Genomic DNA, 14695 nt, shown 5'->3' with positions numbered 1-14695 from the left:
AACCCAACAGACAAGGTCTCTTGATTTGCTCCAAGTCGATTCACTAAGAGTGACACAGCGGAAGGTGAAACAGATGTGTCCCCCTCCCACAGGCCGTACCCACCCCTAGATGGCTGCAGAGGGAGGGCTGGGAGGAAAGCAGAAGAACCTGGCTGAGAGATGGCTTCCCAGTTTCTTCTTGGCTTCCCTCATGAGATAGGTACATAGATTACTCGTCTGTTCCTTCATCCACCTAATGTCCTCAGGGACATCCGGTAGCCATTCCAGCAACCTGAACAGGAGAGGAGGGACAAAAAGAGAACAATTAGCTGAGAGGCCACTGCTAGATCTTCAGACATGAGAGATGGAAAACATCTTGCAGACCTTCTAGTCCTAGCCCAGCAGGGCCAATGCATGACCGTTTTCCAAAACTTCATGTCAAATTACTTGAATGATGGCGCTTCCACTGCTTCCTTGACAGGGCACAGCCTAGTCTTGCCTGGAGCAGCAAGATATACATGGATTTCACCCCTGAGGCACTGACAGTCAGCATGTTTATGTTGCCATCTTAGGGAAATTTTGTTCATGAACTCCAAGGAGGAGGTAACTAAGAGATGAAAGGCCACGTCACTTTCCAAACCTCTAAGAAGGCTGAAAAATGTAGGGTATTCAGGGATTGAACAGGGGACAGAATATTGAATGTGGTTTTCTTCTGCCTCTATTGTCTTCTTCCAGCCAGAAACACTATTTCCATAGGGTGGGTCAGTGCTTTACACCAATCCCAACAAAGCACTGAGACTTGTTGCGCTCCCCTTCCCCCTAGGGTGGCAAAATGGGGTCAAAATTCAGATCCAAAATTATCCTCCTCTCCCTCCTTTCCCCAGTCAGACCACAATGGCATGTTAAACCTTCTAGGACTCATCCCACCCCCACATTAGCAATCAGGAGGGATGGGACTATGCTAATGCCACGCCTCTCTACCCTCTTGTATCCTTCCACTCCTGTATTAGCGGTGCTGGGGAAGTTTACTACAACTCTCAGAGCAAGTTTCCAAATACAACCAGCTCTCTTCAGCCTCATGAGTCAGGTGGGCTGTGGCTGAAGTCCCAACACAGTGGCCGAGAGGAACTGAAGTTGTCTCCTGGGCAGCTGTCGTACACAGGCCTGGAATAGATCCTCACCCTGCCCTAGATACATGCCCTATTGACCACATCGCGTGCTGCGCAGCGCTACCAAGCAAACGGGTGTGAGGTTTACCTGACCGTGAAGGAGACGGCTGATTCCACAGGCAGCGTGTAGGGGATCATCATGGCAGAGGCCAAGCGCACGGGCAACAAGTTGGTGATGCCAACTAGCAGGCCCGTTTTCTCAGTGCAAGCTTCCAAAAGGGCTGAGGACAGAGAACACCATGGATCAGACCAGCCCCCTGGCAAATGCAGCGTGATTGTCCACCACCCCCTCCCCAGTGCTACATGAGCTTCACAAATTATCCCGGCTCAGGGAAAGCCTCATTCAGAGCCTGCGCCGTTCCAAACGAGGAGACAAGGAGTTCAAGCCTTTGGCTTCATCTGGCTCATGAGGAGCAAAATCCAGAAACCCCCTTCTCTCCCTCCCACCAAGGGGAGGCGAGCGAGTTCCCGCTCCTGCTCACTTAGGCCATACCTATACTACGGGGACTCTCTCGCAGAGCTAAGTAGTGTAGAAGCAACCTACAGTGAGAGAAGGGGTTTTTCCCGTGGAGTAGGAACATCACCTCCCTGAGTGACAGTCAGTGGGAGCATTCTTCCATCAGCCTAGCTGCGTCTACACTGGGGGTTAGGTTGACGCAGTCGCAGTGCTGGAGGGTGGGGAGTTTTCATGACCCAGAGTGCTATAGCTGGGTCAACCTACATTTCTAGTGTAGACCAGGCCATAGTCTCTGTGGTCCCCCAGAAGAAGGTGCACAAGCATAACCCAGTAGTCAGGATGTGTTGCACATGCTCCCCCGCCTCCACACACATACACCGGTGCCCAGTCTATACAGAATGTGAGGCTGGTACAGCTCTCAACTACAGACCCTGGCTCTTTAACTCAAGGTGTAGAGTTTCCAAGTTTTAACTCAGGAGGGCTCCAGTTCAATACGCGGTGCATTAGCTAACATAGCGGTCAACAAGCAACACTAACATCTCAACAGGCCAGTGAGCTATGCTGGTCAGCTTAGAGAGGAGTGAGTTTTTCACTGGAACAGCTAGAAGCCTGGACTGTCCCCCTAGAGACCATACCTTGGTTCAGTCTGGGTGGCAGGTGTTCAAAGATGTGGTTTTCGACAGCAGCCAAGTCAGCATTCTCCCTCAGCTGGTCCTCAGCTCCTACCTCCTCCTCCTCCGGGTCCCTCTCCCCTGACAAGTCCTCAACAGCCAGGGGAGGGTGCGAGGGACATGGGCGATGAAGGAGACCTGTGGAGGGAAGGTGAGTGGAGGGACTGTGGCAATTTAGCCAGTTGTTTTGCTTGCCGATTGGTTAGAGCGCTAGGTTTTACCACATCTGATGCCACGAGTGGGGATTAACGTTACAGCCGTGAAATAGGCCTTCTACCTCCAACCGCGGGCAGCCATTTTGGCTACCTGTGTTATGATGCATAGCCAGGTATATTAGATACCTGCTCAACTATGGTGCAACATGAAGCTGGAGTGCCTTTCTCAGCCAGATAAACTAACACCTCCCAGTACATTCTGGAAATACCGTAGGTTATTGCTTTCATACCTGTTTTATTAGTATATACTTGAACCATAGGCAGAGTCCGAACCCATACAGGTGTATCAGACCCATGCTTAATCCAAACCTCTCGGATTTACTATACGGCACAGATCCAGCCCACCCTGCAAGACTAGACCTGCTTGTAACTTCACCATTGGCAGATCCTGCCTACATGAAGGTCGTTTGCACCAGTATAACCACACTTCACTGGTGCAGGCCCCCATACTGATGCACTATGCTGACAGAAAGCACAGCTTCCCCCAGAACATATCAGAGACACTGCCTTTGTTTCCTTACCATCCCGGGAGAATGGGGGGGTGGGGTGGGCGGGGGTGGAGTATCCAGGACAAAATGAATGAGTAAGCTTGATCTGCTACAGCCTGGCCACAAGGTGGCACTACAGGCACATGCAGCGTGCCATGAAAACAGCGTTAACACAGGATGCCAGTAAAGCTGGAGCAGAAGCGTCTCACTGCACCAAGGCAGAGAATACCAGAGCTCTGCAGTGCTGAGACATACTTTTTCGTTTATTTCATTGCTTACAGGCTTTGAAGCGTCAGAGGTCAAATTCACACCTGGTGTAACCCCAACTTCATTGCAGTTACACTAGGAATCAATTTGGCCCTGAGTTTTCCTGCAGATCCCCGCCCCTCCCCCAACAACTTACAGTTAAACCCCATGGCCTGGCACAGAAGGGGTTAACCAAGCCAGACAGTGTCCCTTTAACATAAGCAAATGTAGTCAGTGCAAGGTAGTAGCCTGGTGCCTTACCATTCTTCTTCAGGAAGTGCAGTGCATCCCGGTAGCCCTGCTTGCACATGTCCTGGAGCACCTGCATGGAGACACAGAGTGGGTCACTAGGGAGGCAGGGGAGTGTAAGCCCAAGGTTCTTTGGTCGGGTGGAGTGTGGTGCAGATTTCAATCCTGGGCTGGGATTTCTAAAGGAAATGCAAGAATTCTCTCCCCATCTTGCCCCACCTGATCAGGAGGTTGGTTCATTGCTTATCCTTCCCCCTCCCACAAACTCATCCCTGCCAACCTCTTCATCTGCTCCCCACCCTGGCACTTGAGCAGCAAAGGAGGGAGGGGAGGGTCAGAAACAGTCTTGGGGTCAAGGGGACACCATGTGAAAGGAGGCACCACGTGCATGGACATTTGCACCTCAAGAGCCAGCCCTCTCTGATCCATGGTCACAGTGGGCATGTCACATCGACACACGGCCCTAAAAGTATTTTTTGGCCTCCCTGGTAAGCTGCTCTGATTGGTAGGTAAGTTGTGGAATCCTTCACCAACAGAATCATAGGATGGTCCACTGGATATCTGCCCTTATAAAGCCCTCCAGAGAACAGGGGGGTGGGCAGCGCAAGGGAGGCAGAGAGAGAGACAGCTCACACTATCCAAGCTATCCATAGCGCTTGTAACAAACAAGCGCACTCAAAATGACACTGCCTATCAGCTGGTTGGCGGGCAGTCACTCCTGAGCCACCAATGGCAAGATGATGCTTAATCCTATGCCTAAAGGTTCCAGACTGGCTTTTAAAATGCAGGGGCGGATTGGTCCTGGGTGTATGTGCGTCCTTGTTCAGAAGTGGGCCCCATTTCTTGCATGGTGACAATTAAATCGAAAGCCACCCACAGGAGGGTATTTTCAGGGTTTCCACCAGCGCCTGCATTAAGGATTTCCCAGGGGGAAGGACACCAGTGTAGCTTGTTTAAATAGTGATGGGATGAACTCTGGGGGCTTAAATGTCGATGCAAACATAGGATCCAGTGCGACACCCACCAAGCCGCAGTGCATTGTCAGCATTCTGCTGCCCCAACAGGCCGCTCACCTGAGGCTCTGGGGGGAACAAGGCTTTCGAGAGGCGGTAGAGGTTGCGAAGGTTGAACTGGATGCTGGTGTTAGTGACTCTCAGCTCGTGAATGTTTGTGGAACTGTCCCGGGGGCAGATGTCACTCTCGCCTGAGAACGGAGACACCGTGATGGTGTTCTTCAGCTCGTACTGTGGCAAGTTGTCCGAAATCCCTCCATCAACGTACCTCTGGAGGGAAGGAGACAAAAATGACTGGATAAGGTTTTTTCCCCCACCTCTTCCTCCATAAGCCAGTTTCTATCTATCTTCTGCATCCCTAGTGCACACATCCACAAACCAGGAGAGTACTACAAATAGAGCTTACACTAACAGTGGCTGGACTGACGGCCCTGACTTCCCAACTAGGGCGTTTGTGATACTTTCTAAATGGCTTTCTGTGCCTATTCAGCTGAGTGAATTTTTAGTCACAGGAATGTTTCTGGAGACAGGAAAAAGGTCACCCCTGTGAATAAGGATTCACAAGTATTTGTTCCAGAAACCATAATCAGCACTCTTTGGGGGCTTGGGAGCCACCCAATCAAACAGCAGAAATAATATGGTGACACTTAGGTGACCAATAAGAGTGCAGGTGGCACTAACCTAAGTTATGTTAACAGTGACTAGTTTGCAAGGAAGTCTGTACTTTGAGCATTCCTATAAACCACGCATCTAGTCATTTTAGAACAAATGAGTTAGTAAATACAGAGGTCTGCTGGTGGATAATTGGGCAATAAAAAAAATTAAGGTGTAGATTCTTTGCTGCCAATTTGTTTGCTCAGCTGTAAAAGTCATATACGTGCCCATTTTAAACCCTTTTAAAGGAACCCATCGGCTGGCTAGGTTTAGCTTTGGCATAGGAGTGGAACAGGAGGGTTCTCTGGTGTTGTGCACAATTACCATGCTCTTTTAATAGCGATGGTTCTGTGCACAGTTACTGCTAATTATCCTTGGTGGAGAGACAGCTTTGGCACGTTCAGATCTAGCTAACCGGGTTGTAGTGGGGTGGCTGCCCCAGTCCTGAAACAGGGGTTAAAAGCAGCCAAGCTAGGCTGATTGGAGTAGTTGACCACAGCTGTGGCCAGCCCAATCAGGCCACAGCTGACCCTATAAAGGGGCTGCGAGCCTGGAGCTGGAAGGAGCCTCTCTCCAGCCCTGGAGGGAAAGGGCTTAGCTGCCTGATAGCAAGGTACCTGAAGTAGAGCAGGGCTGGGGGAAGGCAAGAGGAGGTGGGAAGCTCTAGCCTGGTTAAACCCCCAGGCTGCAGACCTTGTTGAAGGCCTACAAAAGGTACTGGGGCAGCCCAAGGATAGGCAAAGGCAGCTAGTCCTAACCCCTTGCCAATAATGAGTAGCCATTACAGACTGCAGTCTACCCCAGTGAGCAGGGGCTAGATGATGACTGACAGTAGCCACTGAGGCAAGGTGGGTTTAGAGGGTTGGGGGTTCCCCTGGGAGGGGAGACCCCCCAGTGTGGGTATTGCTGGGGCAGAACCCTGAGGTAAAGGGCACCAGGGTCTGGGAGGGACATCGGGGGCCAGCGGCAGGCGAGGTACTGGCCTGGAGGAGGTGCTCCATATACTGAGAGCTAATTCCTGAAACGACCAGCAGGAGGTATCACACCAGTGAGTCATTGCTTTGCTACATGGGTAAATTCAAAGCATCCTTTAGCTTTTGCATGATCATAGACCGAACAAGACGACTCCCACCCTGGCCCAGCAAGCAGTATCGAGCTGCTAAAGGGATATGTTACTGGCTTGGCTGGCAGAGCAATAAGACAGAAGACTCCTGTAGAGCAACGAGGCAGGAACCTGTAGCCTCTCAGACAAGGCTCCCATTGACTTACATTGGGGCTGACCCTGCAGTTCTCTGCAAGAGACCCTTCTGTCTGGGCAGGTGACTAACAAAAAGGAATGCCTGGATGACGAATAGCTGGCTAGAGGAGACCCCAAGCTAGACTAAGGAGCTGCTGGGAGGAAGATGGAAATGCCCCCGCCCACAGCTCCATTGAGCAGCCCATTAAAAGGACTGCAAGGCTGAGGGCAGACAAGCACTATAACAACAAGAAACTGGCAAGACCTTTTGGAAGTCAGCCCAGCCCCATAACAGGACACTCAAGTTCTGGCTCCCCTTTTCAGCCAGGCCAATAACAAGGGTGGATCTTTCACTGTGCAATGCTGGGGAAGGCTGGATGTTGTGCGAGGGGAGGCAGGAGAAAATGTTTTACATTTTGTTCTCCCTAGCTGGAAGGGAGACAAGTGGCTTATCTCTGAACAGCTCCCATCAGGCCCCTGTTGTCGCTGTTATTCACGTCCTTATGTAACAGGCCAGAAAAAATTCCTTTTCCGCCGATGGCCTTTCACCTACTTCTACTGGGGAACGCATAGCACATGCTGAACTTCTCCAGCAGCCTCCCCGGGACCCAGGCCGAACAAGTTCACCTGCATGGTTCCTACTGCTGCCTGGACTGAGTGCTTTTGACCACCGGGTGATCACTGGGCTGCCCAGCACACTTCTCTGAGATAAATCTGGGGGAAAACACCACCCTGGGCTTTTATTGTTAGGTTTGCAGGGCAATTCTGATTCAAAGGGCTTAAAAGTAAGAGTTCAAGGAGGAGCTGGGTTCCCCAACGGTTTTTATAGGCAATGGTGCCTATGGCAATGCAATTAGCGAATGGGCTGGGGGGTGTTTACCGAGTGGCTGCTGGCATCTTGACACACCAGATATGTAGAACTCGGTGACCATGCAGGAGTCAGCAATAGCAAGGTCGGAGAGAGATAAAAGAGGGAACAGACAAAACAAGGGGAAAACACAGCATGGAATAGCAATAAATGACCCCTGCACAGGGGGCTGCCTGGGCATTAGTGAACCCAGCCTCAACAAGTCGCTAAGGAGGACCCTGCTTCTCCACCTGGTATTTCACAAACAGTCCTCCTCTATCCCCAGGCTGAAAAGAGCTGCAATTGTTGGGTACCATTCCCTGTCCTAGCAGCAGCTCATTTGAAGGGTCACTTGGTATAGCCAGAGATGGAGAGACTTGCTAACCGCACAATTGGGGGGGGGGGGAGAAGGAGAGGGGAAGGCAGAAAGAGAGTAGCTAGAGAAGTCTGCTTTACAATATGAGAGGTTGTTGAATGTTAGTCCCTGACCCAAGGTAGTCAATCTTTTTGTTTTGTTTGTACAGTGCCTAGTACAATAGGGTTCTGGGTCATGACCACAGTTTCTAGGCACTACAGTAATATAACTATTAAATAAATAAGAGTTTAGCCCAGTGGTTCTTAACCAGGGTATGCATACCCCTAGGGGTACACAGAGGTCTTCTAAGGGTACATCACTTCATCTACAGATTTGCCTAGTTTTACAATAGGCTGCATAAAAAAGCACTAGCTAAAATTTCATACGACTTGTTTATACTGCTCTATATATAATACACTGAAATGTAAGTACAATATTTATATTCCAAATGATTTGGAATGGTAATAATGAGTCAGCAATTGTTCAGTAATAGCGTGCTGTGATACTTTTGTATTTTTATGTCTGATTTTGTAAGCAAGTAGTTTTAATTGAGGTGAAACTTGGGGGTACACAAGACAAATCAAAAAGAAAAGGAGTACTTGTGGCACCTTAGAGACTAACAAATTTATTAGAGCATAAGCTTTCGTGAGCTACAGCTCACTTCATCGGAATGCATCCGATGAAGTGAGCTGTAGCTCACGAAAGCTTATGCTCTAATAAATTTGTTAGTCTCTAAGGTGCCACAAGTACTCCTTTTCTTTTTGCGAATACAGACTAACACGGCTGCTACTCTGAAACCTGTGATTAAGACAAATCAAGACTCCTGAAAGAGGTAAAGTAGTCTAGAAAGGCTGAGAACCACTGGTATAGAGTAGAACAGTGCTTCTCAAGCTATTTTTTTTTCCCAATGTGCGCACAGAGCGGCAGCCGATGGCTCCGCGGACCACCACTTTGAGTAGCAGGGGAGTAGACCCTGGCACAGCCAGTGTTTTTGTAGCCAGGGTGAAGCATATGCTTTCCTGCAGGTGGCAGTATAAAGTAACAGCTCCAAAAAAGAGTGTTTTACCGCAGCAAAGGTGATGGTACAGAGGGTTTCTCTCATCAAAAGGAATCTACACGTAGGCCGGTGCACCCTGCTATCTGGTTGACTGCTACTGACTGTTCCTAGTTCAGGTTCATCTGCAGAGGCACCTTTGCCACGCTGCCCATCTCTAGCCAACACTACTGCTGTGCAAACCCAGGCTTGTTCTACACAGCCTATTATAACCCAGGCTCTGAGTCCTTGAGCGATCCCCTCTCTCCCTGCCCAGCAGTTACAGCCCTGCTAGGCAGGTTAGCTTTCAGTCCTTAGGAGCTGCCAGGATTTGGGCAGGGCCAGATGTCTTGGTCAAGGGTCCTCTTTTGTGGAGGAGGGTCCATCTCTAGCTCCCCTCCAAGGCATGTTACAAGCTCCATTTCTTCCAGATGGCCAAGTTGCCGGGGTTAGTTCTGGGCCCCTTTTCCCTCCTTTTCAGTCTCCTCTCCCCAGCACCTGTTGCCTCAGCTGATCCTATAGTGGGAGCTGACTGGCCCTGCCCTGGTATGTATGGCACACAGATACAGCGCACACCCGGAGAAGACTGGGCTGGTTGCTTCCTTCCATTTTCATTGCTGGGAATAAGAATTGTCACACCCCTTACTTGGCTCCTGCTGAAACGGAGCCAAACAAGGGCCCAGCAAGGTGCTATGTTCAAAACTCACTCATTTTTCCCCCCTTCCTGCCCCAATAAAGGGAGTCCCATGGAATTCCTCTGGCTGCACACAAAGAGAGTAACAGACCCAGCGAGGAATGTTTAGTGGCTGGTGGGCTCCTCAATAGCAAAAACCAGGAGCTTTTAGTGGGAGAACTGGGGCTGAAGGGAGCAAGGAAAGGGACTAGTCTAAAGCCAGGTTGGAGAGAACACCTGGAAGTATTCCACTTGGTGACATGGCCCTGCCTTGGTAGAGGGCTCTGCTCTGCTTTACAGCTCCTGTGGAGCCTGTGGCTACAAAACCCAGGCTGTATTCAGCATTATGAATAGGGGCTATGTTGGATGGGATTAGTACAGTCAGATATATTAACCATCTTACAGGTGGTGACTTTTGTTGGTTTAAGAAGAGCCAGAAGAACTGCTCACTGAAGCATAAAAACTTACCCTCCTTGTATGCCTCCCCTGAATGCTCCACCTGCTGCACAGTCATGGGTCTGCTCTGGTGCCAGCAGGATACGGGTGTTGACAAGTGGTTATAGCACCACAAGTGCAGGCTTAGGACATTGTTGCTTTATGACAGGAGAAGGAGAAGCCCATAGAGCGCTGAATCACCCAAGAAACAGTCTGAGGGGAACCTAACAGGACAGGAACACTATGAGGGACTTATGGGAGATGTGCACATGGCCTATTTGTTGTTATCCATCGCAGGCTGTAAGGGGAGTCCTCATGCTACATCTGGCTGAGTATCTACTGGGGCAGTTCTGTGAGAAGGTAGAAAGAGATAGGGCTGTGCAGTTTGATGACCTGATTGTGGAGTTGCCAGGGTGGGCTTGGGAGCCGTGTAGTGTGAATGGGCAGCTGTAGCCCCTTTTCTCATATGCTCACTTTTTTTTTGTGGCCAGGTGGTGTGTGACAAATGGTGACCCTGTCCTTGGTGTGTTCTCCCCCCTCACCAGCAGCACGCTGGGTGCCAAGAAGCCCAGGTGCTAAGTATATTCCCCTCATGCACACTAGTGAGTTAACCCCCTTGCCCCCAAACCCTCCAACTCCAAAAGCGATCCCGGGGAGTAGCAACGGTGGTGCGGGAAGGGGGTGTGGGAGTTTACTTCTTCATCCCCTCTGTCCCTCCACATTAGAGGCCTTGACCCCATGAAAAGCTATGTTGATACATCAGCAAAACCAAGTGACAAAAAGACAAAACATCTTTAAACTTCCAAGAACACAGCTCATCCAGAACATTAAAAGGAAAAAAGCCTTAAGTATTTAATGTGGTTTTAGCATGAATGGTTTTGGCAGAGATGTGCCACCAAAGAATGGCACAATCAGCAAGTTCTCATGCAGCACTGACCAGACCCAGCATCAGCTCCCTCTGCCATCTACACTCCCTAGGGGTCATCCCGGGCCCATGCTACCACTTCAAATCACTTTTCTGAAAGGTCAGCAATTGCTCACGTTAGCCTTTTGCCCCCTTTCTCCTCCTCGCCCACATTGCTTGCTCAACAAAGAGGGAGACAGCTATGCTGTATGAGAGGGAGGCTAGCCTTGTAATTGAGGCACTGGCACTCAGGAGAGCTAGGTTCAAGTCCCTGCTCTGACACAGACTGCCTGTAGGACCTTGGGCAAGTCACTTCAACTCTCTCGGGTCTCAGTTTCTCATCTGTAAAAGAAAGTAACAGTTGTGTGTCTGTTTAGGCTGTAAGCTCTTCAGGGCAGGGACTGTCCTTTGTGTGTGTATGAACAGTACCTAGCCCAATTAGGGTCTCTAGGTATCACATTAATAGAAACAAATATGTTGACATGTGGAAGAGGGAAGACAGCCAGGACAAGTACTTGGACCTAAAAAGGGGCAAAGACCAAGGAGGGAGAGAAACTGTCCAGGGGGATTCCCACACGAGGCAACTGAAGAAAGCAATGTTTAAACAGAGGCCCAGGACAAACGTGTTCACTGAAGAGCTCTCAGTCTGGAACAGCAGCCCCACCAGAAATGGTAGAAAGAGCCTCCTAGATAAGGGATCTAGAACTAGATCAGACAAGGCACTTGAGAAAACCCTGCAGGGTTAATCTAGCAGGATATAAAGGGGTCTGATTAGATGACTAAACCTACTTGATTATCTTCAATTTCTATCACTGTGATTAATTAGGCAGCATGCCTTGGGAATTTGGCAAGCATCTGGGAGCCAGGCCAGCTCTACCAGGAAGCCAAAGCAATAGTCTGCTAAATTGTTAGGTGTTGGTATAGATAGGTGCCCACCCCAGGCAGACAGAAGGCAGAGCAGCAGCCATTGCCAGGTCTCCAGCACAATGACACAGCAAATTCAGCAATGTAGTTGCCCTTGGCAGGGATGGTGCCAGCCCCCTAAAGCAGAAAAATTCCACTGCTACCCCTCATTGACTGCAGCAAAAGCCTTAAGCTCCTTTCTGTTTGTGCAGCTAATGAAAGCCAAAGGAGGAGCATTACATACAGTCTGTTGCACTCGCAGTTCTGCAATGCAGCCTCCACCCAAGCCTGTCATAGCCACTCAGCACATTCCACTTCAGCTGGACAGCTAGGCCCAATCCTGGCCTATACAAGATAATTCTGATTCACCTCCCATGCCCTCGCCAGCATTTACATAGTAAATGATCCACTTCCACCTCCCACACAATTTTCCCTTAAGGAATCCCCATCTGCCCAGTTCCAACCAATACTCCCCAGTTAGCAAGGAGGGAAGAGAGCCACTCTGGCATTTTAACAGACTCCCCTTGTTATGGCACTGACTGAAGTACGATTGTTGTTTTAAGGGCTTGTGTCAAAATGGAAAAAAAACAACCAGCATCAGATGACAATGTCCCAAGGCAATTCACCCAGCTCAAGGAGAGCCGTTAAGGATAAACCCAACCCACATCTGCTAACTGGGCTGGGCTTTGTAGGCCTCACCACTTCCAAACCTGCAGTACAGAGTAGCAACTGGTTGATCATAGCCATGCCAGGTGATTCCTTTGTGCCACAGGAACATAGTGATTCCATAGGTCGGGACAGCCAGATGTCCCCACGCAAAGGGGTGTGTGTGTGTGTGTCTCACAAACTCACACACAAAGATTAACAAATATCCTTTTAGTTTTGCTTCTGGGGCAGGGGTGGATCTTACGGCAGTCAGGCAAGATGCAGAGTTTTTAATCATTGTAGACAAAAGGAGCCAGGTTTTGGTTTTGCAAATCCAGGGATGGTTCGTATCCAGGCTCTGCTTTACCAGAGCTTGAGATGATGGTGGTGGGGAGGAATCAGAGATTCTAGATACCAGGCCTGGCTGAGCTCTAGCATTTACTGGGCCGAACATGGCTGCTGATGTTTTCACTGTATCAGGACAATAAGGTTGACAGCATAGGCACGAGTTCAGGAAGGCAACTGAATCTAATGAGACACAAATCAAGGGTGACTTCAACTCCCTGCATAAGACAAGTGTCATGGCAGGACAAGATGTAGGGGAATAAACACCTCTTAGCTGCTCCAAGAAGCAGTAATTGTTCTACAGCCCACACAAGGAGAAGCTAGTTTTGATTTCACCCCAAGTACCATACACAGTTAATTCAGGATATAACTATAGTTGAACCATTGAGTACTAGTGGCCACATACAACTATTAAATGTGACATTCCTGGTGTGATTGTACTAGAGACTAGTATTGGATATTACAATTTAGAGGGGAGGTGAAGTGTAGAGGAACTGGGTGGTATCCCTTTAAAAGGTTTGGGAACCCTTTAGCAGACCTCCCCGTTTTCTATTGCAGTGGCTACCAGAACACAATAGAGCAGCACATACATGTTACTCTTGGAGGAATTCTGCACCACTGCACATGCACAGAATTTATGTCCTGCACAGATTTCTTTGCTTCCCTGCAGAAAAATGACACTCTGATGGGGAAGCAAAGGGAAACCACAAGACCAGTCATGTGACCTCCCGAGCAGTATGTTTTGGGTGCCCAGGACTGCCAGCAGAGAGGTAAATCACTGTGGGTCAGGGGAAGACCTGGCTGGTGGCTCCTACCCTGCGCCAAGCTCAGCTGCTAGTCCGGGCTTGGGAGGACAGGACTTCCTCTTCCCTTGCACAGCATCCGGGGCAGTGTCAGTGACCCACCTGCAGATTTCTCACCTGGCTGTAGGAAGCTCTGCAAACTTCTCTTCTCTCCCCCCCCGCCCCACTTCCCCCATGTGCTTCCTGCACCCATTGCTCCTCAGCTGCAGGGGGAGGGATCGCTGTACAGGAAGCTGCTTCTGCATCTGTCCAATCCCTGTGCATCTAGGCCCCCCTCATACCCAGACCTTCCCACTGAGCCTCACCCCCACCCAGAACCCCCCTTGATGAGCCCTACTCCCCCAACAAGCCACCCACACCTGGATCTCCACCATACTAAGCCCCACTCCCCCAGTATCTGGACTCCCCCACTGAGCTCCCCACATCCAAGCCGTGCCCCCCCCTTGCCCACTAAGCCCTAACCACCTTCATCTGGACACTCCTGCAGAGTGTAATTACCCTTGCACCAAGAACCCCCAACATGCCCTGTGCATCCAGATCCTCCCTGCACCTAGAGCCCCCACTGAGCTGCCCACACCCAGATTGCCCCACACAGAACCCTCTCAACCCACACCTAGACCCCCATACTAAGCCACTCCACACTTTGAAACTGCCTTGCTGAGCCTGCCTGCCCACACCTGGTGCACCTGGCACAGAGGGGCAGGGCCCTGGGGTGTTTCTTGGTCAGGCCTGGTCCTTGTGCGGTGTCAGTGTTGGGGGAAGCCTCATCATTGAGTCTGTGTCCAGGGGAGGTGGGGGGGTTTGCAGAGTGATCTCCCATCTCTGTGCAACCAGTGGCCTGTGTTCTCCAATGCCATGCTGGAGCTCCCATATTTGACAAATAAAAAATTTACAGAATTTTAAAATATTGTGCACAGAATTTTTAGGTGCAGAATGCCCTCAGGAATAACGTGTAGCAAGGCTTTGTATGTTTAAATATAGATATAGATAGTGTCATTTGGAACCCAATTGCATCCATGTAGTTTCCCCCCCAATATTCTTAATGTTATTTAGCATGCCAAGACACAACAGGAGGGGATTCTAAAGATAAAATAAGGAAGTAGGGCTTTTAAAAACACACACACACACACACACACACACACACACACACACACACCCCACCACCACCACCCTGAAGTCAAATGTGAGGCAATTCAAATCCTTAGACTCAGTTCAGAGCTACTTACACATCCCATGTCTGAGTCACGAGAGGAATGCATACTCCCTATACATGAAAGGAAGCAAGAAGGCAACACAGACCAGTATAATTAAATGGAAAGATTATTTGAGCCAAGCCATTAAGAAAATGGAAAGCCAGCTCACTTGAAGCCAACA

The 14695-nt window shown here is 49.8% G+C and overlaps 1 protein-coding gene across 2 annotated transcripts in view; it reads right to left on the bottom strand.

Annotated features, from left to right (window-relative positions):
- Window positions 1-14695, bottom strand: part of PNPLA2 (patatin like phospholipase domain containing 2) — a 52469-nt gene that overhangs the window by 6564 nt on the left and 31210 nt on the right. Inside the window, exons 4-8 of one of the 2 annotated variants that reach the window (XM_038404497.2) lie at window positions 4548-4757; window positions 3487-3547; window positions 2241-2414; window positions 1237-1369; window positions 149-271 (exon numbers count right to left, since the gene is read on the bottom strand). In XM_038404497.2, the coding sequence (XP_038260425.1) occupies window positions 149-271; window positions 1237-1369; window positions 2241-2414; window positions 3487-3547; window positions 4548-4757 (701 nt within the window). Of the gene's footprint in view, window positions 1-103; window positions 272-1236; window positions 1370-2240; window positions 2415-3486; window positions 3548-4547; window positions 4758-14695 lie in introns of both variants that reach the window. The other variant, XM_038404496.2, reaches the window with a different exon arrangement.

The sequence above is a fragment of the Dermochelys coriacea genome, chromosome 6, assembly GCF_009764565.3.
Source record: "Dermochelys coriacea isolate rDerCor1 chromosome 6, rDerCor1.pri.v4, whole genome shotgun sequence".
Lineage (NCBI taxonomy): Eukaryota > Metazoa > Chordata > Testudines > Dermochelyidae > Dermochelys > Dermochelys coriacea.
This window is presented reverse-complemented; position numbering and strand designations above follow the sequence as displayed.